This window comes from Oryctolagus cuniculus, chromosome 10 (assembly GCF_964237555.1).
Source record: "Oryctolagus cuniculus chromosome 10, mOryCun1.1, whole genome shotgun sequence".
In the NCBI taxonomy this organism is placed as follows: domain Eukaryota; kingdom Metazoa; phylum Chordata; class Mammalia; order Lagomorpha; family Leporidae; genus Oryctolagus; species Oryctolagus cuniculus.
The window spans coordinates 108,021,110-108,042,683 of record NC_091441.1 but is presented as its reverse complement, the minus strand read 5'-3'; the positions used below and the strand labels follow the sequence as shown (position 1 = coordinate 108,042,683).

The 21,574-nt window shown below is 54.0% G+C and overlaps 1 protein-coding gene across 7 annotated transcripts; it reads left to right on the top strand.

The window, feature by feature from the left end:
• The first annotated feature begins 221 nt into the window (after window positions 1-221).
• Window positions 222-18,900, top strand: SLC25A38 (solute carrier family 25 member 38). Of its 7 annotated transcripts, none has more exons than XM_008260273.4 (8): window positions 222-348; window positions 452-592; window positions 8,015-8,136; window positions 8,728-8,812; window positions 10,101-10,280; window positions 10,555-10,723; window positions 12,998-13,164; window positions 14,790-15,360. In XM_008260273.4, the coding sequence occupies exons 2-8, from the start codon at window positions 524-526 to the stop codon at window positions 14,910-14,912; spliced, it is 915 nt and encodes a 304-aa protein (XP_008258495.2). In that variant the 5' UTR covers window positions 222-348; window positions 452-523; the 3' UTR covers window positions 14,913-15,360. The 7 variants fall into 7 exon arrangements, 5 of the variants coding, with proteins under 5 accessions (XP_008258495.2, XP_002713147.2, XP_051708639.2 ...); XR_011379599.1 differs by lacking the exon at window positions 14,790-15,360 and adding exons at window positions 14,661-14,728; window positions 15,862-18,900 and having other exon boundaries at window positions 250-592; XR_011379598.1 differs by lacking the exons at window positions 222-348; window positions 452-592; window positions 14,790-15,360 and adding exons at window positions 5,465-5,564; window positions 14,661-14,728; window positions 15,862-18,900.
• The last annotated feature ends 2,674 nt before the right edge of the window (window positions 18,901-21,574 follow it).

Here is a 21,574-nt window from a genome sequence, read left to right as displayed (position 1 = left end):
GCACACCAGATTCCTAATCACCTAGAGCAGCGCTGTCTAGCAGAAATGCAACGCAAGCATCTTCCGTGAGCTTTGCGAGGACCGCACTGGGTTTCGGCTTCCACCCGGTGCAAGTCGGTAGAGGCTCGGGACGCGAAGAGCGGACCCTGCAGTTCTAGACTCCCCCCACGAGGTGGCAGTGAGGAGCCCACGCTCACTGGGAGCGGGAGGGGCGTCCCGGAAGCGAAAGCGAATCCCTCTAAGTAGTTCCTGCGGCCTTCTCCGGTGTCCGGGTGCGGCGGCTGGCGGCTGGCGGCTGGCGGCTGGCGGCATGGGCAGCAGGGCGGGCCCGCGGCGCCTGCGAAGCCAGTGAGTCAAGAGCGGAGGCGGTCTGTCCGCGGCGGCATCCTCGGGCTGGGCTGGGTGTGACCGCGGCGCCCGGGCCCCACCGTCCTCGTGCCTCTTCCGCCAGGGTCGCCAGGGCCGGGCCCGGGAGCCCACCGGCGCCACCCTGGGCCCAGAGCACTCGCGGGCCTCCCGGCCAATGATTCACAAGTCGCGCCCGGCGCTGCTGCCATCCCAAGATGTGGGCGACACGGTGGAAACGCTCATGGTAAGGGGACAAGTCGGGACCGCCGGCTCGGGCGAGGAAGTCCGTGACCCTTGGGGCGGTGGCGGGGGAGATGGAGGGTGTCGGGCGGGGAGCGGGGGGACGGGCGGGCAGGCGGAGGTCCCGCGGCGAGGCTGCCGTCTGGCCGGGGGGGCGGTGGCCCTGTGGGGCCTGGGTGGCCCCCAACCAGGTGGGTGCGCCACCGGGCGTCGCTCGGAGAGAGCGACAGCTGGGTGGGCGCCTGGGCGGGTCTTTGGACCTGCGCAAGGCCCAGGGAAAGCGCCGAGTCTGAGAAGCCGGTGGTGTTGGAGCAAGCCGGGCAGAGAGGTGGGCACCTCCCGGGTCCCCGGCTCCTGGCTGGCTGCGGCGAGAAGCGGCCCGTGGGGCGAAGCCACGCCCCCTCCCCGTCCGGATTGGCTGCCGTGGTCGGGCCGCCCGGCTGCCATTGGTGGAGGCGGAGGCGGGGCGGGGCCGGGGCGGGGTGAAGCGTGGATGTTGGCAGGTGGCAGGTGCCAGGCGGGCTGCGGCCGGATCCTGGATCCTGGACCGGGCGGGCAGGGGCCTCCGGTGAGAGCCACAGCTGGAGGGGAGCGCGGAAAATTGGCATTTAAAAAGATGTATAAAAAGGCGCCAGCTGCAGTTCTACATCGACTTTTTTTTTTAAGATATATTGGGCAATCTTGTGAGACTAGCAGGGGAGTGGCTCCTGCTTCTGTGCTCCCAGTTTATTGTATAGGAAATAGTGTCCCACCCTTCTGCGGCTCTTTGTTTTATGAGCTGAGCCAGACAGGATAAAGGACTGCAAATCAGCTCTTTTGGTGGGTTTTGCCCCCACTTTGTAACTGAATGTCAAGTTTTTTTTTTTTTTTCCCCAAAATTGTGCTTAAAACCCCACTACCACCAGCTCTCCGGGTTTTGCTTCTCTCTCTCTCTCTCTCTCTCTTTTTTTTTTTTTTTTTTTTTTTTGGACAGGCAGAGTGGACAGTGAGAGAGAGAGAGAGACAGAGAGAAAGGTCTTCCTTCCGTTGGTTCACCCTCCAATGGCCGCTGTGGTGCAGCACCACGCTGATCCGAAGCCAGGAGCCAGGTGCTTCCTCCTGGTCTCCCATGCAGGTGCAGGGCCCAAGGACCTGGGCCATCCTCCACTGTACTCCCGGGCCACAGCAGAGAGCTGGCCTGGAAGAGGAGCAACCGGGACAGAATCTGGCACCCCAACCGGGACTAGAACCTGGGGTGCCGGTGCCACAGGTGGAGGATTAGCCTAGTGAGCCGCGGCGCCGGCCCGGGTTTTTCTTCTCTTGGAGCCTCCTTCCATGCCATTCTGGCTGGAGGTCTCTGACTAGTAAATCTTGCTTTTAAACCTTTTAAAAAATGTTTATTTATTTGAAGGCAGAAATATATGGAGATGTTCCATCTGCTGATTCACTTTCCCAATGGACGCAACCACTGGGGCTGTGCCAGGCTGAACCCAGGAGCCTCCTCCAGGTCTCCCATGTGGGTGCGGGGGCCCAGGGACTTGTGCCATGGAGTGGCCGCGCTCAAACTGGTGCCCACGTGAGACCCCAGCACTGCAATGGGAGGCTTAATCTACTGCGCCACAGTGCTGGCCCCTGCGTCATTGTTTTTGACAACCTGCTTAACTTTTTCTCTTTCTGGGTCTTTCTAGCCTTTGCCTCCAGATCTGAATTATAGTGAGGATTTTTTTTTTTTTTTTGGAAGAATAAGAACTGCTTCTGGAACCAGTTTGCAAAACTATTTAAGGGCTACTTATTCTCTTTGCGTTTGTGTAGTTTATTGTTTGATTTTGCCCTCCCCTTTCTTACCCCCAAAATACTGGATTATTCGTCTTATTTACCTTGAATAATAAGGATGTACCATCCCTTATCTTAGGACCATTCAGGCTCGCCTTGTCCTTACTGCTGTTGTTTTACCTACTGGAGGTTAGTCTGTGTTGCTGGTATTCATATTCAGCATCTGCTGTAATCAAAAAAGTTATGGGCTTGATGCAGTTATTGGACAGGTATTTACTGGGCCAGTAGTCACTGTGTTGTGATTAGACGTGGTGAAAAGACCGTTCCGGCCCCTGGGGTGTGAAGGACAGTGGCTTTCAAACAAGCCCCATGCAGCACTGGAACACTGGTCAGCAGCTGTCACTACAGGGCATCCCCACAGCCTTGTGCAGCAGACTGAGAGGTTGGCCTGTCCCTGAGCTGGGGGGTGGGGAGGGGGGCGCTGGCTCAAGGGAGAGAGGACCAGATTCCTTCATTCGCCTGTCGGTGTTGCATGCCTACCGTGCAGCAGGTCAGTTCTTGAGCGACCACCACGAACAGGACAAGAGTTGTGATTCGGCCTGTCGTGGGCCCGAGTCGTCGTGGAGATGGGCACGGGTGTTGCGGCAGGGAGGAGCCCTGAGCCTGGTCCCAGGACTTAGAGTTAGGCAGCTACAGAGGGATAGGGCAGATCTGCAACTTGTCAGGATGTTCGGAGGTGACAGGAAGGCAGAGCAACCTCCATTATGGCTGAGGAGAGTGTGAGGAGGAGAGCGTGGGGCAGAGGGGAAGAAGGAGCCGCATGGGCGTCCCAAGAGGACTGTGAGGCAACGAAGGGCTATTGATTTAATTTTAATTAAAGAGCTGTTAATGAGACGTTTATGTGTTGCTATGGTTTCTGATAGAATTATCACTGAATTTTAATTTCGTCTTTGTTTCCTTTAACTTGGTAAATGCAAATCGTGCGTTAGGTCGAGTTTCTCGTGGAAGGCCTCTGCACCCAGAAGCAGTGTGGTCCGATTAGGAGTTTTTGGAGATGGCTCTGGCTGCAGACTTGAGAGCGGAGGAGAGGGGCACAGCTGTGAGGTGTGAGGTGGTGACAGTCGCCCAGGCCAGGCATGGCAGGGCCCTGAGCCGGGGTGCCCTGAAGGGGTGCCTCGGGGAGCTGGGTGGGAGGCAGAAGGAGCACGTGTGGGCATTGGGCGCCTGGCTTGGGCACCTGGGCTAGCTCTGGGCCCAGGCTCCCTGGAGGAGTGGCTTGGGAGCAGAGCAGAGAGATGAGTTGAGCTTTGGGAAGGTCCCCTGAGATGCCTGGGGAACATCAGTGGCTCGGGGGTCTGAAGGTCCGGCGAGAGGTTGCAGTGGAGCTGGAGGGGTGGAAACGGAGGCCGCAGCGTGGCGGGGAGGGGTGATCCTGGGAAAGAAGGGAGCACCTCCATCAAGGTGAGGAGAGGCCGAGCGGCAGGAGGAACACCGGGACGCTGTTCTCTGTAGCAGCTGAGCGGAGAGCCCTTCCAGGAGGGAGGGTGGCCGCGGCGGAATTCTGCCGAGCGGCCCGAGAAGCGCCCTGGATTTTCATGTTGGACCCAGGGCCACGGTGAGGACAGCGCGGGTGTTGAGTCCTGGCCGCTGGCTTCACCTCTGTGACTCAGGAGCCTGTGCCGATGCCGTGGCGCAGCAGAGTAAGTCGATGCCTGTGCTGCCTGGAGTCCAGCTGCTGTTTCTGATGCAGCTCCCTGCGGCTGTGCCTGCGCAGCAGTGGAAGGCGGCCCGCGGACCTGGATCCTTGCCACCCACGGGGAGACCCAGATGGAGTTCCTGGCTTCAGCCTGGCCCAGCCCTAGCTGTGGCCTTTTGGGGAGTGAACTGCAGATCTTCTCTCTCTCTCTCTCCCCCCTCCCTTCTGTAAATCTGCCTTCCAAATAAATGACTCAATAAACCTTTTCTTTTTTTAAAAAAAATTACTTATTTATTTGAAAGGCAGAGTTACAGAGAAGCAGAGAGAGAGAGAGAGAGAGAGAGAGGTCTTTCATCCGATGGTTCACTCCCCAGATGGCCACAATGGCCAGAGCTGCGCCAGTGCGAAGCCAGGAGGCACATTTACCTGCTAAGAAGAGCTGTCCTAAGAGACTGCCGGTGCTGACCACAGCCATGGAAGTGACGTTGCTGAATCACGACTTTGCAGCTTGCTTGCTTTTTTCTTTTTTTTTTTTTTTTCCATTTATTTGACAGGTAGAGTTAGAGACAGAGAGAGAGACAGAGAGAAAGGTCTTCCTTCCGTTGGTTCACCACCCAAATGGCAGCTACGGCTGGCCAGTGCACTGTGCTGATCCGAAGCGAGGAGCCAGGTGCTTCTCCTGGTCTCCAATGCGGGTGCAGGGCCCAAGCACTTGGGCCATCTTCCACTACACTCCTGGGCCACGGCAGAGAGCTGGACTGGAAGAGGGGCAACCGGGACAGAACCGTGGACAGAACCCGGTGTGCCGGCGCCGCAGGCGGAGGATTAGCCTAGTGAGCCACGGCGCTGGCCCGCAGCATTTTTCTATGAAGACATTGCCCCAGAAACAGCCAGGTGCTGGGACGTTGCCGGTAGCACCAGAACCTCCAGTCAGTAACTTGCAGCTCCGGCAGTGACCCTCCCCCATCAGTGAGTTTTGTTTCAAAACAGCTTACGTGGGCTCCTCCCTGTGGTCTAAAAGCTTCCCTTGCAGTAATCTCAGATGCAGCCGTGTGTCCTTACAGCACCCTTACCCCGGATGTGCGAACCGTCTACTCAGTCCTGGGTAAACGCGCTCCTTAGAGAATCTCCGCTGTGTAGGTTGTCAGGGTCAGAGGGGAGGCCTGAGGGCTCCACCAGCAGCACTTGGTCTTGGGGCAGCAGGCCGAGTGAATCTCGTGTATCCCGGGTTCTGGTCTGGGTGCCTGGAGTGTCCCAGTGTGCACTGGGGGAGAGGCACGTGTGGGGAGACTGCTACCTGGGTGTCCGTCTGGAACATGTTGGGATGGAGGGCAGAAGAGGGCGGCACTGGGATAGTGGGGTCCGGAGATGGGCACTCCCTGCATGTGTGCAGGGGTGGTGCTCAGGGCTGCAGGCAGGGGAGATAAGAGGAGCTGCCGGTGGAGGGGGAGGCAGGCAGGAAAGCAGCAGCGAGAAACGGACACCCTTGGGTGGCCAGCGGCTGTGTCAGATGCACCAGGGAAGCCAAGTAAGATACGGCCGGGGACGGGAGAGGGGTCCCGGGCGTGCAGACTGGGTGAGCCCTCCCTCCCGGACCACTGTCGTGAGGAGGTTTGGGCCGTGAGAGTGGCTGACACGGAGGAAGTGGAGATGGTGTCGCACTGGGCTGGGGAGGTGGAGGCTGTGGAGCCCGTGCCCCAGCACAGGAGATGCGGATGGAAAGGAGACGCCTAGCACGCGTCAAAGCCCCGATGCTAGGACGAGGCTGAGCGACACAGAACTCCTGTGGCTGGCGCTTTGCACACCTATGTGCGGGGCGCCTCGGGCAGGGGCTTTGGCCGCTGGTGCAGACCCACACACCGTGGCCTGGCTCTCCTGTTTTCTCCAGTTGCCTTTAAGGCTTCAGGGGCTATTGAAACATGGAGGTCAGCTCAGTAGGGACTCACCCAAATGTACTTAGCCCTCTCCCAGACTTTTCTCATTTGGCAAAATTTTTTTTTTTTTTTTTTTTTTTTTTTTTTTTTTTTTTGACAGGCAGAGTGGACAGTGAGAGAGAGAGAGAGAGAGAAAGGTCTTCCTTTTGCCGTTGGTTCACCCTCCAATGGCCGCCGCTGCAGCCGGCGCACCGCGCTGATCCTGGCAGGAGCCAGGAGCCAGGTGCTTTTCCTGGTCTCCCATGGGGTGCAGGGCCCAAGCACCTGGGCCATCCTCCACTGCACTCCCTGGCCATAGCAGAGAGCTGGCCTGGAAGAGGGGCGACCGGGACAGAATCCGGCGCCCCAACCGGGACTAGAACCCGGTGTGCCGGCGCCGCAAGGTGGAGGATTAGCCTATTGAGCCACGGCGCCGGCCCAAAGGCATTTTTTTTTTTTTTTTTTTTTTTGACAGGCAGAGTGGACAGTGAGAGAGAGAGACAGAGAGAAAGGTCTTCCTTTTGCTGTTGGTTCACCCTCCAATGGCCGCCATGGCTGGCGCACCGCGCTGATCTGAAGCCAGGAGCCAGGTACTTATCCTGGTCTCCCATGGGGTGCAGGGCCCAAGCACTTGGGCCATCCTCCACTGCACTCCCTGGCCACAGCAGAGAGCTGGCCTGGAAGAGGGGCAACCGGGACAGAATCCGGCGCCCCGACCGGGACTAGAACCATTTGGCAAAATTTTTAATGATTTCTCTGTGAAACAAACATCACAGATGACAAAGATTTCAGTTCTGAGTAGAAAATTATGTGATGAGTATAACAAAAAACTTAACTTTCATTGTAATCATGTTTTGGGGCTTTAGTATGTCATTTATGAAAAAGTAATAGTGCAAATGTGTTTAATGAAGGAAGAGAGAAGATCTTTTTGGATGGAGTTTGCCAAGTGTGGTCTTTAGAGACAAGGGCTTTTCCTCCTTCTTGGATTTCCTTGAGTGTTTTTGTTGTTGTTTGTTTTTAAATTCGAAAGGCAGAGTGACTAAGAGACAGCTCTCCGGTCTGCTTGTCTGCAGCAGCAGGGGCTTGGCCAGACCGAAGTCAGTTCTGAACTCGGTCCACGTCTCCCATGTGGCAAGGACCTAACAGCTTGAGCCGTCACGAATGCTTCCCAGCGTGTGCACCATCAGGAAGCTGGAATTATGAGTGGAGTCGGGACACAAAGCCAGACACTCTGATACGAGATGCAGATGTCCCAGCCGGGTCTAAGGCACCGAGCCAAGTGCTTGCTGTCTCCTGCCCCCAGCTGGGAGTTTTTAAAATGTCCTTCCACTGTCATTTGTAATTCTGCTGAGTTCCGGGTGCCTGTCCTGTTGTGATAACCCGGGGCTGGGAGCTGATGGTCCTGGAACAGGCTTTAGGGAGATACTGTTAGTCTTGGAAGCATTCTGCTCGTCTGGTGGTGCCTGTAGATTCGCCAGTGCGTGTGACAGCGCACAGGCTGATGGAGAGGCGGCAACTGGGAGTGACTCCTTGTTGTTAGAACCATCCGTCGTCTGCTTAGCTCCAGTGAAGTGGGTGGGTATAAGAGAAGGGAAGAGCTTGAAACCAAGGAACCTCATAGATTTAGACAGGAAGTGTGCTTGCATGTTTCGGAGTGGCTTAGCTGAAGGTTTCATTTGGTTTGGCTCTGCAGGTGTCTGCGGGTCCTATAGCCACAGGACCCTGGAGACCAGCAGTTCAGGGTTAAAACATTATGCTCAATTGATTTTACTTTTGCAAAGATAAAGAGATGATCGGTAACCCTGAGTTGGGACAGACAGGAAAGTATAGGCGGTAGCGTGGAAATGAGACTCACTGCTCGGCGGGAGCAAAAGTAAGGCGAGAGCGACGGCCCTGCAGGGCCGGTGTGGGCAACAGCGTTTCCGTCTTGTTAACTCCCAGCTGCGCTCCGCCCATCTCGGGTGAGCTCTGAGAGACCCTGTAAAGGAAGACGCTGGGCCTGGCGTGGAGAAGGGCGAGGCCTGCCCAGGCACGGAGGCCGACTCTCTGTTCTCTTGTCCTGCAGCTGCATCCGGTGTTCAAGGCCTTCCTCTGTGGCTCCATCAGCGGGACCTGCTCCACCCTGCTCTTCCAACCTCTGGATCTCCTGAAAACGCGCCTGCAGACACTGCAGCCCTCCGACCATGGGTAAGGCCTGCCGCCTGGCATTTCACGGAGGAACTGGGTCCAGTCCCTTCTCAGATCCTGGAGCGTCTTGGCTATGCTAGATCCACTCCTCCCTGTTGGATGCTCAGAGAGAAACACAAGCCTCGCCCAACTTTGGTGTGCTTCGCGTGCACTCTCTCTGTGAATGTGTTTGACGTTTCTTGGTCGTGAAGTGGGGTCCCTACCTGGCAGTTCTGTGAGACCTGCCCTGGTGACCTTTGTGGGTTATCATGCTGGCTTGTGATGTTGTACTGCCTGGTGCGATTAGTGGGTGGTTCCTGAAAACAGCGTCGTACTGAGTGTCTGTTTTGTGTCTCCGTGTTCAGCTCACCACTGTGGGAAGCATACAAGGTTTTTATGAATTGGGAGGTTACCTAATGGCTTGCGGTGTCGGTGAACAGGTAAACATGGGTGTGCCGAAGCCTGAGCGCATAGGCAGTCAGGATCATTCCAGATGCCTTGTAGAGAGTCTTCGTGTTCTATAGAAGAGGCTACACGGAGGGTCTTTGAGCGGGCAGTTCCTTCACGGCAAAGTTGCCTAAGTGATTGTCTCTGTCTCCACTTTGCCTTCAGGTCCAGACGTGTTGGGATGCTGGCTGTGTTCCTGAAGGTGGTTCGCACGGAGAGCCTTCTGGGCCTTTGGAAAGGGATGTCCCCTGTAAGCTACCTCTGGGTCTGGGGTCTCCTGCCACACCCTTTGCCTTGGTATCCACCCAATTCTCATCCACCTCCGCAGCTCCTAAGGATACTGAGTCAGGAGTGCTGGGAGTACAGTAGTTCCTACCTTTTCTGTTTTCAGTTACCCGTGGCCAACGGTGGTCCAAAATTATTAAATGGAAAATTCCAGAAACAATGCATAAGTTTTTAAGTTATGTGCCATTCTGAGTAGCATGTTGGAAATCTTTTTTTTTTTTGAATAGGCAGTTAGAGACAGAGAGAAAGGTCTTCCTTCTGTTGGTTCACCCCCCAAATGGCGCGCTGTGCCCATTTGAAGCCAGGAGCCAGGTGCTTCCTCCTGGTCTCCCATGCGGGTGCAGGGCCCAGGCATTTGGGCCATCCTCATGTTGGAAATCTTGACCACCCCACTCTGGCATCGTCCACTGCCTCCCAGGCACATGAGCAGAAAACTAGATTGGAAGCATGGAGCAGCCGGGCCTTAACCAGACATTCTGATAGGGGATGTGGCATCCCAGGTGGTGGCTTAACTTGCTGCGCCACAACTCCTGCCTCTCTCTCTCTGTCTGTATGAAAATAAAATAAAACTTTATAAAGTCTGTGGAGGGGCCGATGCTGTGGCGTAGCTGGTAAAGCTGCCACCTGGGATGCTGGCATCCCATGTGAGTGATGGTTTGAGTCCTGGCTGTTCTACTTCTGATCCAGCTCCCTGCTAATGGTCTGGGAAAACAGCAGAGCATGGCCCAAATGCTTGGGCGCCTGCACCCATGTGGAAGACCTGGAAGAAGCTCCTGGTTCCTGGCTTCAGGCTGGCCCAGCCTTGGCCGTTGGCGGCCATTTGGGGAGTGAACCAGCAGATGGAAGACCTCTCTGTGTGTCTCTCCCTCTCTCTGTCTGTCACTCTGCCTCTCAAATGAATAAATAAATCTTTAAAACAAAAAAGATGAGTTTAGGAAGGGAGCTGCAGCAGAGCTGGGCCCAAGTACACAGTTGGTGTCCATGCTGCCTGTGGCCAAGGTCAGGCAGAACTGAACGATTCTAGAACTCTACAACACTGTAGTGTGATCTTAGTTTACAGCCTGTATTATGTGCTGTATTAAAGAACTGAACAGAGGAACTGGTAGGCTCCAACACAAAGGAAAAAATAAGAAAATAGAAAAGCTGGTTGCTTTGCATGGTCAGTTTCCACTGCGCGCATGTGGGGTCTTTGAGGAGAGCCCAGCTAGGAGAGAACCTTACAGTGTGGGGTCTTTGATTTCCTTCTTCCACAGTCCATCGTGAGATGTGTCCCCGGCATGGGGATCTACTTTGGTACTTTCTACTCCCTGAAGCAGTATTTCTTGCGGGGCCATCCCCCTACTGCCCTGGAGTCGGTCATCCTCGGCGTGGGCTCTCGCTCCATTGCGGGGGTCTGCATGTCCCCCATCACCGTGATCAAGACACGCTACGAGGTGAGTCTCCTGCTCTCGGGGACTGGGGGCGGGGGTGGGGGTGGGGGCGGTAAACAGAGCCACCGGAGGTCCTGCCCGTCAGTGTCAGTGCCGCTTTGTAATTAACAAAGTGGATGTGGCCAGTCTCCATTTGTGTAGGCAGGCCGGGCCACGTGTGAACGGCAGCGTGTGACACAGTGCCCTGGCAGAGCCTCATGCCCTCGGGCCTGCTTGGCGGGTCCTCAGGTGCGGGGTCTGCGAGCCAGGCAGTCACTGGTGGTGTGCTCGCTTGCAGAGCGGGATGTACGGCTATGAGAGCATCTACGCCGCCCTGAGGAGCATCTACCGCAGCGAGGGGCACCGAGGCCTCTTCAGCGGCCTGACAGCGACGCTCCTGCGGGACGCGCCCTTTTCAGGAATCTACCTGATGTTTTACAACCAGACCAAAGGCGTAGTGCCCCACGGTACGGGCCGGGGAAGGCGCGGGGCCGGTGGGGGGGCGGGGCAGGGGGAGAGCCCCGAGACACGGCAGCTCCTCACCGTTTGCTTTGGGCTATGAAACAATTTGTTTTCGTTAGCAGCTCCAGATTCTTAGCAGAGTGTTAGGAGCTGAGCCCTACCAGGATTGTGTCGGGAACTGGGCTGGGTGCTGGGCTGCGGAGGTGGACCTGCCCGACCTGGTCCCTGCCCTTGGAGGTTCAGTCCTACCAAGGGGACGAGTACGTATGCGGCTGTAACGGGGGCGGGGGGAGCGGGTGCAGCATGCTTGGCAGAGGCCCTGCAAAGTGCTTCCCAGTTTTCCTCTTGGGGTCGCTGGGCCCCGTCCAAGGCCTCCTACAACAGCAGCTGTGGGATATAATCTGGGAGCCTGTAGTTTTCAAGGAACACCTGATGGGGTTTGTGTCCAGCAAATTTGGCAAACTGATGAGCGGCGCAGCTGCAGGAAAGCACTGTTTCCCCTCCCTCCCGCGTTCCCTGCTAGCACTGTTTGGAGCCCTCCGTTTGCCTGGAGCTGAAGGTGCCGAAACTGAGGCAGTGAGGCAGGCCCCGCCCGCCGGGAAGCTCCTGCAGGGCTGGACACGGGCAAGCCCGAGCATGGGCAGTGAGCAGGATCCTCCCAAGCAGAGCGGCGTTGCTGGGGAGACATTCTGCAGAATGACTGCACTCAGCAAGGTGTCCGTGCATGACGTGAGCAAGGAAGCGGGATCGGGGTCACGTGGTTAGGAGAGCAGGCGTGCCGTGCTGGCCAGCTGTGCTGGGGCTGCTGCTCCCTGGGCACCTGGCGTGTCATCCGACAGAGCCTCAGCGTACAACAGAATTAAGGCCGTAAGGAAGCATGGATGTGCATTTTGAACTTCTCAGTCCACCCTGATCCAATTTATGAAAAAGTCACAATAGTACAGGGTCTAATTTTCGAGTGAATTGTGGATGTGATGGTGTTGTGTTGCAGTTCACTGTCACTTGGAGAAGGTAGTGTCTGCCAGGTGTCTGCCCGTGAATGTTCTCTTCTCAGCCCTAAGTATCTTTGAGAGAGAACACTCGGAGGCCGTCCTTTCCCTCAGATGTTTCAGCATCGTTCATCAGCCTCGCCTGAGCTGCTTGTTGCGATCGTGGGTGCAAAAGGGTTCATATTTGTCGCTGCAGTGAAATACCTGCGGCAACTTACTTTGTAAAAGAACAGGTTTATGCAGCTTGGAGTTTGGAGTTTTGTGTCCAAGATTGGTGGCCCCGTTGGTTTGGCCTGTGGCAGGGCGTGAGTGCAGAGGAAGGGTGGCGTGGCGAGCTGGGAAGCAGAGAGAGACTGGGCCGAGACAGTCCCTGCTGAGAGCACCCTGCAGTGACCTGAAGTTTCCACTGCATCCCAGTGGCCTCCCCTGGAGGCCAAGCCTTTAGCACGTGGACTTCTGGGAGGAGCTCAGATTAGTGTCTAAACCACAGAAGCATGCTTTCCTACCTCCATCAGTCCATCCACTTTTTCTTTTTTTTTTTTTAAGATTTATTTATTTGAGAGGCAGAGTTACAGAGAGAGGGAGAGGGAGAGGGAGAGAGAGGTCTTCAATCTGCTGGCTCACTTCCCAAATGGCTCCAACGGCCAGGGCTGGACCAAGCCGAAGCCAGGAGCCAGGAGCTTCATCCGGGTCTCCTACGTGAGCTGTCCTCTGCTGCTTTTCCAGGCACTTTAGCAGAGATCTGGATAGGAGGTGGAGCAGCCGGGACTCGAACCAGTGCCCATGTGGGACGCCGGCACTGCAGGCAGCAGCTTAACCTGCTACACCACAGTGCTGGCCCCCGTGTTGTATTTTCTAAATTTTAATTCTTGGGGTGGGTGGCACTGGCACCACATATGGGAGTGCTGCTTCGAGTCCTGGTTGCTCTGCCTCTGATCCAGCTTCCTGCTAATACACCTGGGAAGGCAGCAGAAGATGGCCCAGAGACCTGGCCCCTGATGCCTGTATGGGAGACGACTGGCTCCTGGCTTTAGCCTGGCCTACCCCTGGCTGTTGTACCCATTTGGGGAATGAATTGGGACAGAAGATCTCTCTCTGTTGCTCAGCCTTTCAAATAAACAAACCAAATCATTTTGGAAAGAAAGTATATTTAAAAAATTTTTAAACGTTTTTAGCCTTTTTTGAATCTAGGCTTTTCTGGCTTCTGGGAGGAATGAGTGGGAACCTCTGCTGACTGCTGGATGAGAAGTCTGCGATGTGTAGCTTCACGTTCCCTTCGTTCTGTTTCAGACCAGTTGGATGCAGCCCTTGCTCCTGCTGTAAACTTTGGCTGTGGGGTGATTGCTGGTATTCTGGCCTCTCTGGTGACTCAACCTGCAGATGTTATCAAAACTCACATGCAGCTCTCCCCGGCGAAGTTCCAGTGGATTGGCCAAGCAGTGACCCTCATTTTCAGAGTAAGACAGTAGGATCAGTGTGGGTTCTTGTGGTTAGGGTCCAGCTCCGGAGCTGTGGCTCTTGTTCTCCGTCCCCATTAGAGCCACCTGGAGAACATGTAAAACTCTTGTCCCCAGCACAGCATCTAGGCCAGTTATATGAGAAGCTTTGAAGGGCGAGACCCTAGCACCAGTAGCTGTTTGTTTTGTTTCGTGAAGGTTAAGAACCACAGACACTATGTTGTTTTTGAGGGGAAGGGCGCTTCATTAGTATGTCCTGTGCATCAGCACGCGGGCCACCAGACAGCATTCGTCTGCTTTTCCTTGCTCGAACAAAATACCCGAGGCAGGCTAGTGTAACAAAGAAAAAAAAAAAAAAAGGTTTGTTCTGGCAGATGGTTCCGGAGGGGTACAGTGTAGGGGCCTCAAGTAGTGATAGCCTTCACACACTCCCAGAGCAGAGGAGAGCATCACACAGCAAGAGACAGAGGGGGTGCAGATGTCTCTGTTCCTCCCCCTCTGTTTATAAAGCCAGCAGGATTCAGTCAGGAGCTTTACCTTAACCACTGTGGTCAGTGAAGTTTCCCCCTCTTCATTCCCTTAGCCATGACTTTAGGATTTGCACCGCTGTGTGAGTTTGTGGGAAGCAAGCCATAATCAAACCATAGCATGGACTCCACCTCAGACCTAAGGAATCAGTAAATCTTAGTGGACACATTATTCTTTTTATTTATTTATTTATTTATTTATTTATTTATTTATTTATTTATTTTTTAGCTATTTGAAAGAGTTACACAGAGAGAAGGAGAGGCAGAGAGAGAGAGAGGGAGAGAGAGAGGTCTTCCATCTGCTGGTTTGTTCCCCAGATGGCTGCAACAGCTAGAGCTGGGCTGATCCAAAGCCAGGAGCTTCTTACAGGTCTCCCACGTGGATGTGAAGGCCCGGACACTCAGGCCTTGTTCTGCTGCTTTCCCAGGCTGTGAACAGAGCTGTATCAGAAGAGGAGCAGCTGGCACACAATCCGGCGCCCATATGGAGATGCCGGCGCCACAGGCAGAGGCTTAGCCTACTATGCCACAGCACCAGCCCCCATAAAGTTTTATAATACTGGATTCTTTGGTGTCTGTGAAGTTGCCAATCCAGATCTCAGCAAAGAGGAAGGGGTGCTATGTCTTTAATTCCTAAAAAGATAGGCCCACCAAGAACAAACAGGGAATCAGAGAGAGGTGCACTCGCTTGATAGACAAATGCCCGGAGGGCCAGACAGCTCGTCTTTCAGGCCGGGGCCAGGGCCCGCTGCTTGGGAAACAGACCTGTGTCTGGACTCGGACTCTGTTAGTGCTTCTCTAGAATGTATGAACTGTGCAGCTGAACACAGCAACCTCGTGTCAAAGTTTACAGCTAAGAAACTGCCCTAGATAAGAGCAGGCCTAAAAAGGTAGAGCCTAGCAACTCGGCAAAAACCAAACCAAACGCTGTAAGTTCACTGGTTATCTCCTTGGTCCCTTTATTCATAGATTTGATACAGAGTTTAGAAACCAAGACTCAAAAACGAGTTGGCACAGAGACCCTCGCGCTCATGCAGGTGGGTAATGCGTTGTAACGGTGCTTGGCTTCTGGAGTGCTGATATGTATTTTCATCGTAGGACTACGGGCTGCGTGGCTTCTTCCAAGGCAGCGTCCCCCGGGCTCTCCGCAGGACTCTGATGGCCGCAATGGCGTGGACAGTCTATGAAGAGATGATGGCCAAGATGGGCCTCAAGTCCTGACTGGGGAGGCTGGGCAAGGGTGGAGCCTGTGCCCTGGTCGCTTTCTGCCACGGGCTGCTGCATCCCACTACCCTGCAGTCAGACGAAGGCCTACCTGGAAGGCGGGCGGAGAAGGCGTGGCCTTCAGCCACCTGGTTCAAGGAGAGAACAGATGGGCCTGCCCACCTCCGAGGCGTCCCCCTGGGGCGTCGTGCAGAGGCGTTTCCGGAGGGAGCTCTGTCGGATGTGCTCCGTGGACGTGTTCTCTGGGGAGGAATCAGCACAGAGAAGCTGGGGCCTCCCGCTGTGTAGGAGGCACCCGTGCCGGCTGTCAGAGGCGGTGTCGGGGTGAGGGAGAGCGGACGGCGTTGCTTAACCGGTTCCCCGGCCACTTCTCAGAAGTTCTGGAGATTGGGGACGGTGGCTTCCCTACTTCTTAATGTCCAAATAAAATGTTCCTGATCTCGGCCCTGCGCTGTTTCCATGCTAGGTTCTAACATTTTTCTGCATCTAAAGCATTGTGTATATGTACAGACACGTGCATTTATATATGTGTGTAAATACATGTTTTAAGTTACTTAATGATTTATAAGTTTACAGTTGCTGTTTTTATTTAAAATGCCCTCTTCAAACTAAGAGTTTGGGTAGCGCTGTGGGAGAGGGTAGGGCAGGGTCCTGATCCCGTCCCGGCTCCCAGGCCCCCAGCGCTGTGACCTGCGTGTAGACCCATGCTGGGGGGCAGGAGGGCCGGAAGGCGAGTGGAGGTGGGAGGCAGGCTGGCTGGAGCAGCTGCCCCCCTGGAAACGTGCACTCTGGCCTGGTGTTCCACGTCCTTTCTCGGGCCCCTTCCCCGGGGTCCGAGGAGCCTGGTGCCAGGGAGGCCTCCAGCACAGGAGGGGAGAGATGAGGCCTCCTTGGCTGGTGCCTTTGGGCCACCAGGTCCTATTGCGTGTCTTCATTTGCTTTGCAGGGGCGAGGACACGTGATACAATGAGGAGAAAGAGTCACTTGCTCTGACACCAAAGCTGCCTTTGGTTCCCTGAATCCCGAGCAGGTGGCGCGGAGGCCTACCCCGGGGCCTCAGAACGGCCCCTCTCTGGCCGGGAGCTTTGGAAACCTCGCCCACTGCGTTTCTTTTCCTAATGATCTTTCTCGGCTGCTTCAGACTTCAGAGGTGGGGCTCTGTGGGAGGAAAGCAGCCATCTGGTGACTGAAGATAAGGCACCCAGTGCACGAGCCCAGAAAGGTCTCCAGCTGCCGTTGCACTTGATCTCTGAAAATACGCCCTGAGGAGACACTTCAAGCAGTCACAACTGCAGAGCTGAGGCATTATGGGCCCTGCATCCCCCTCACTCAGACGGGACAACTGTTAGGATGTCAACCACACTTTGGGGCCAGCGTTGTGGCGTAGCAGGTAAAGCCCCTGCCTGTGACGCCAGCATCCTTTATGGGCACTGGTTGGAGTGCCGGCTGTTCACTTCGTTCCAGTTTCCTGCTAATGACCTGGGAAAAGCACTAGAAGATGGCCCAAGTGTTTGGGCTGCTGCCATCCAAAGATTTTGTCACATTTGCTCAAGATTTATTTATTTATTTGAAAGTCAGAGTTAAATAGAGAGAGAGGAAAAGCCGGGGGCGGGGGTCTTCCTTCTGCTGGTTCACTCCTCAATTGGCTGCAACAGCCGGAGCTGAGCCGATCCAGAGCCAGGAGCTTCTTCCAGGTCTCCCACACAGGTGCAGGGGCCCCAGTACTTGGGCCATCCTCCACTGCATTCCCAGGCCATAGCAGAGAGCTGGATCGGAAGTGGAGCAGCTGGGACTTGAACTGGCATCCATATGGGATGCCGACACTTTGGGCAGCAGCATTACCCGCTACGCCACAGTGCCGGCCCCCACCCTTGTACACTTTAAGGTACATCTCTAAAAATTACAGAAATTTGTTTACAGGAGTGCAGTGTCATTACCCCACCTGGAGAAATTTGACAGTTTCTGGGTATATTATCCACATTCACATTTCCCTAATGGTCTCAGACTTAAAAAAAAAAAAAAGGTTTATTTGAAAAGCAGAGTTAGAGGGAGAGACAGTTTCATCTGCTGGTTCACTCCCCAAATGGCCGCAACAAACAGGCTGGGCCAGGCCAGAGCCAGGAGCTTCATCTGAGTTTCCAGGTAGCAGGGGCCCAAAAACTTGGGCCAGCATCCCATATGGGTGTCAGTTCGAGTCCTGGCTGCTCCACTTCCCATTTAGCCCCCTGCTACTGAGCCCAGGAAGGCAGCAGAGGATGGCCGAGCGCTTGGACCCTATACCCATGTGGGAGCCCAGTAGGAAGCTTTTCTTTTTGGCCTAGCCCAGTCCTGGCTATTGCAGCCATCTGGAGAGTGACCCAGCGGATGGAACATCTCTCTTTGTTTCCATAATTCTGACTTGTAAAAAATAAAGGAAATCTTAAAGAAAAAAAGGTGTAGCCGGGATTTGAACTGGTGCTGGCACTGCAGGCAGAGGCTTAACCTTCACTGTAGCGCTGGTCCCTGTGGTGGTCTTTGTGCAGGCCTGTCCCCTGGGTTTCCAGTGAACTGTGTGATGGACCCTTTGCCATCCTAGGCAGTGGAGGAAATGTGGACCATGTCCTGGTTTTTAAATTCCCACTCAGGCTTCATGTCCAGAGCAAGTCACCTGGCCATGCCTGTGGTCTGTCTGTCTGGGAAATGGGAAAGGTGATCCCTTCCCACTCGGCCTACCCAGGCCCTGCCTCTGCCAGGACCAGAGCACAAGAAAAAAAGTTTATGAATGATGCTAACTCTGTTGTTAGAATATCTAGTAGAGCAGGCCACTTAAATTTCAGTCCTTTTTTAGAGTTCCTGGTGTGTATATATTTTTTATTTTGGTCTGTGTTTTAAAGTAAGGATTTATAATCAACTTGTCAAGCCCCAGTAGGTATTTTGATTAGAATCCCTTTAAATTTTTTTTTTATTTTTTTTTTTATTTTTGATAGGCAGAGTGGACAGTGAGAGAGAGAGACAGAGAGAGAAAGGTCTTCCTTTGCCGTTGGTTCACCCTCCAATGGCCGCCGCTGCAGCCGGCGCACCGCGCTGATCCGATGGCAGGAGCCAGGATCCAGGTGCTTTTCCTGGTCTCCCATGGGGTGCAGGGCCCAAGCACCTGGGCCATCCTCCACTGCACTCCCTGGCCATAGCAGAGAGCTGGCCTGGAAGAGGGGCAACCGGGACAGAATCCGGCGCCCCGACCGGGACTAGAACCCGGTGTGCCGGCGCTGCAAGGTGGAGGATTAGCCTATTGAGCCACGGCGCCGGCTCAATCCCTTTAAATTTATAAATCAGGAGCTGGCACTGTGGTGCAGAGGGCTAAGCCACTGCTCGTGACACCTGCAACCCATGTTGGAGTGCTGGTTCGAGTCCTGGCTACCTGGTTCTGATCCAGCTTCCTGGTAATACGCCTGGGAAGACAGTGGATGATGGCCCAGGTAACTGGGACCCTGCCACCCATGTGGGAGACCTAGATGGTTGGAATTCTTGGCTCCTGGTTTTGGCCTGGCCTTTTACAGCCATCTGTGGAATGAAACAGCAGATGGAAGGTCTCTTTCTCTCTCCCTTTCAAACAAGGGAAAATATTTGGAAGAGATACTAAGCAATAAAAAGGAATGGGCTCCTGATGTACACTACAATGTAGATGAATCTCAAAATAATTAGCCTGATGGAAAAAAGCCAAAGACTAAAACTATGTGTGATTCCATGTATCTAAAACTCTACACAGTGCAAACTAACCAGTAGTGAAAGAGCCAGTTCGTGGGGCCGGGGCTGGGGCTGGGGCTTGGGGAGGAGGTAGAGGAGGGTTATTAACTAACAGGAGGCCACCAGAAGTGGTTGCGTCATTCTCTTGATTGTGGGCTCATTTGTGAAGGTACTGATTTGTTAAAACTCCTCAAATTGGGACCTAACATTTGTGTAGCTCATTGTCCATTATAAATTAAGAAAGCTATAGAAATAAAAAAGTCTAGGTATAAGACAAGCAGGACCACTGTCATGGTTATTTAACATGTCCTGGATGGTCCCAGCTAATACAGGAGTGTTCAAGATGCCAAGATGAGGTCTCTGCCTCTCTCTTGCCTTCCTCCCCTACACTGTTGTCTGCAGCCAGGCTGCTGTGCCATCCTCAAGTCTCAGCTGGGTGTCCATCTCCCTGCCCTTCCACCTGTCCCCTAGCCTGCTTGCTGCTTCAGCACCTTTGTGCTGCTGCTTTCTCTGTCTGGAGCGCTCTTTTCCACCCCAAGGTTTTAATTCTTCCAAGTTTGGTTCAGGCATCTCTTGCACGAGAAAACCTGCAATCCTCACGCTAGTCACTCTCCCTGAGCTCGGAAACCCTTTGCTTTTCTCTTCACCATTCAGCACCTTTCTCTGCTCTTCAGCAGTAGGCTCCATCAGGCAGGGGCCACCTGTCTTGTTCACCACTGCCAGCCCCGCCTCTACCCATGCTGCAAGACCAGAGAAGCCGTGCAATGAACATTTAGTGACTGACGACTGAGTTTTAATTCTCTCAGACCTTGCCTCATGGCCGCTGTGCGTGGCTAGGCACCTGCTAGCCATCCCATTCCCGCCTGCTTGGATGCCCTGTGCCCACGTTTGCCCACAGGTTGGAGGGTAACCCGTCCTCTGAACCATGTGTTCATTCTTCGGGATGCAGCTTAGATCCTCGTCCCGCCATTTTAAGACCTGTGTTTTTTGTTTTTAAGATTTACTTATTTGAGAGGCAGAGTTAGAGATGGAAGCAGAGAGAGAGAGCTCTTCCATTCACTAGTTTACTCCCCAGATGGCCGCAACCGAAGCCAGGAGCCAGGAGCCAGGAGCTTCTTCCAGGTCTCCCACGAGGATGCAGGGGCCCAAGGACTTGGACCATCTTCCACTGCTCTCCCAGGCCATAGCAGAGAGCTGGATCAGAAGTGGAGCAGCCAGGACTAGAACCGGCACCCACATGGGATGCCAGCACTGCAGACTGGGGCTTTAACCTGCTGCACCAGAGCACTTGGCCCCAAGACCTGTGTTTCCAGGGGAACAAATTGGAAGAGGCATGAGTGTTAACAGTAACTGTGTCTCAACTTTCTGTATAACACTGGATTCTAGCTGGGCTCAGTTTTCCCATCTGTGTAAAAAGGTTTGGCACAGCTGGCTCTGAGAACTCATCCAGCTGTGAACTTGGCCTTCTCAGTGAACTCCACGAGCATCCTGCAGGCTGTTCCTGAGCCTGGGAGTTCCTGCTGGCAGCTCTCATCCCACAGTTTGGGACTGTTGGGCCAGGTGAGGATGCAGGTGCTTGGTGAGAATGCCCTGAAGACTGGGGACCAAACTGGCGGAAGCAAGCCAGAGTTTCCAGGCCTGTCTCCATTTTGGGAATAACTGTCCTGTTTTAATTAATGTGATTTCTGAAATACTCGAATGTACAGTGTGAGTTGGTTTTTAAGCCTTTGGAGGCTAGTATTTGACATATATATTGTTTAATAGGACATTAAGTCTCCCTGGTTCAGGAAGCATGAAGTGACTCTTCTCTCTTGAGTTGCCTCCTACATGATTTGCAGGCAGAGGGACTCAGCCAGGCTGAGTGGCAGCTCCAGTGTCAACAGCTCTTACCTCCAGGGAGAGATTAAGTGACTTGTACAGAGTCCCAGCATGTGGAGACGCTGCGATTCCAGTGCATGAACTACAAGGCTACTAAGAAAAGTTCACAGCATCATAATATAAATCTATAATATATTAGTAATAATATCTTGGTTAAAAAATTGAAATCCATGCATAGTTTTTTTCTTAATGTGCATTTTCCATCCACCTTTTGAAAACCTCTGTGTATGCATGCACTTTTAAGATTTCAGCACCATACTGAACTTATCTTTAAATGTCTATTTTCCACGAATCTTTTGAGGTACGCTTATACAAGACAGAAACTACCAAGGGAGAAGAAAAGTTGTGGCAAGGATGCTTTTGGTAGATAGGAGGGTCCATTTCACTTAAAAGAGGGAATGAGAGCTTTGGGCTAAGAGGGGGAACAGTTACGTGGAACACGGTTTAGGCAACTTGCAGAGCAACCTGTAGGACAACTGGATGGCAGATAAACAGGCGAGGAACAACAAGGTGTAGAAAGGGAGGTGCAAAGGTGCCCAAGCTGGACCTGATGCCCGTGGCCAGCTGGGTGCCCCAGGCTCTGGGTCTCTGGACTTCCAGCTGCAAACCAGAACAGCATCCTGTGAAACGGAGCCCCCCCTTCTCCTCTCTGCCTCCACTCACTAGTGCAATCTTACATTGGGAAAAAATAATTTAAGCCCGGCTCTTTACAAAAGGAATATAAGCCCCAGAAACCAAGGTTTGCAAAAGGAAGTCAGTGCCTTGTTAATGATCAGAAGTGGGCATAGAGAACAGGGAGGGGACTGGGCAGGGGATGAGGGTGCTCAGCTGAGACCTGCAGCCCTGCCTCTCACGCTGGGGGACCCTCAGGGTCTGCAGCCATCATGGTGAGTTTTCTTCCTTTGCACTTTTGACTCTTCCTTGTCGGGCATTTTCATCACGGAGAACAGTGCTCAAGGGCCGAGTTATTAAATGGGAAAAAAAAATCTTAGGGTTCTGTGGAGAAACACCTAGGGACAGGCATTGTGGCCCAGCAGGTTAAGCCACTGCTTGCGACA

Coding starts and splice junctions, on each gene's coding strand:
- SLC25A38 (XM_008260273.4), top strand. CDS start 524: ATGATTCACAAGTCGCGCCCGGCGCTGCTGCCATCCCAAGATGTGGGC. Junction 8,813..10,100: donor TTTGGAAAGGGATGTCCCCT/GTAAGCTACCTC, acceptor CTTCTTCCACAG/TCCATCGTGAGATGTGTCCC. Junction 10,724..12,997: donor CAAAGGCGTAGTGCCCCACG/GTACGGGCCGGG, acceptor GTTCTGTTTCAG/ACCAGTTGGATGCAGCCCTT.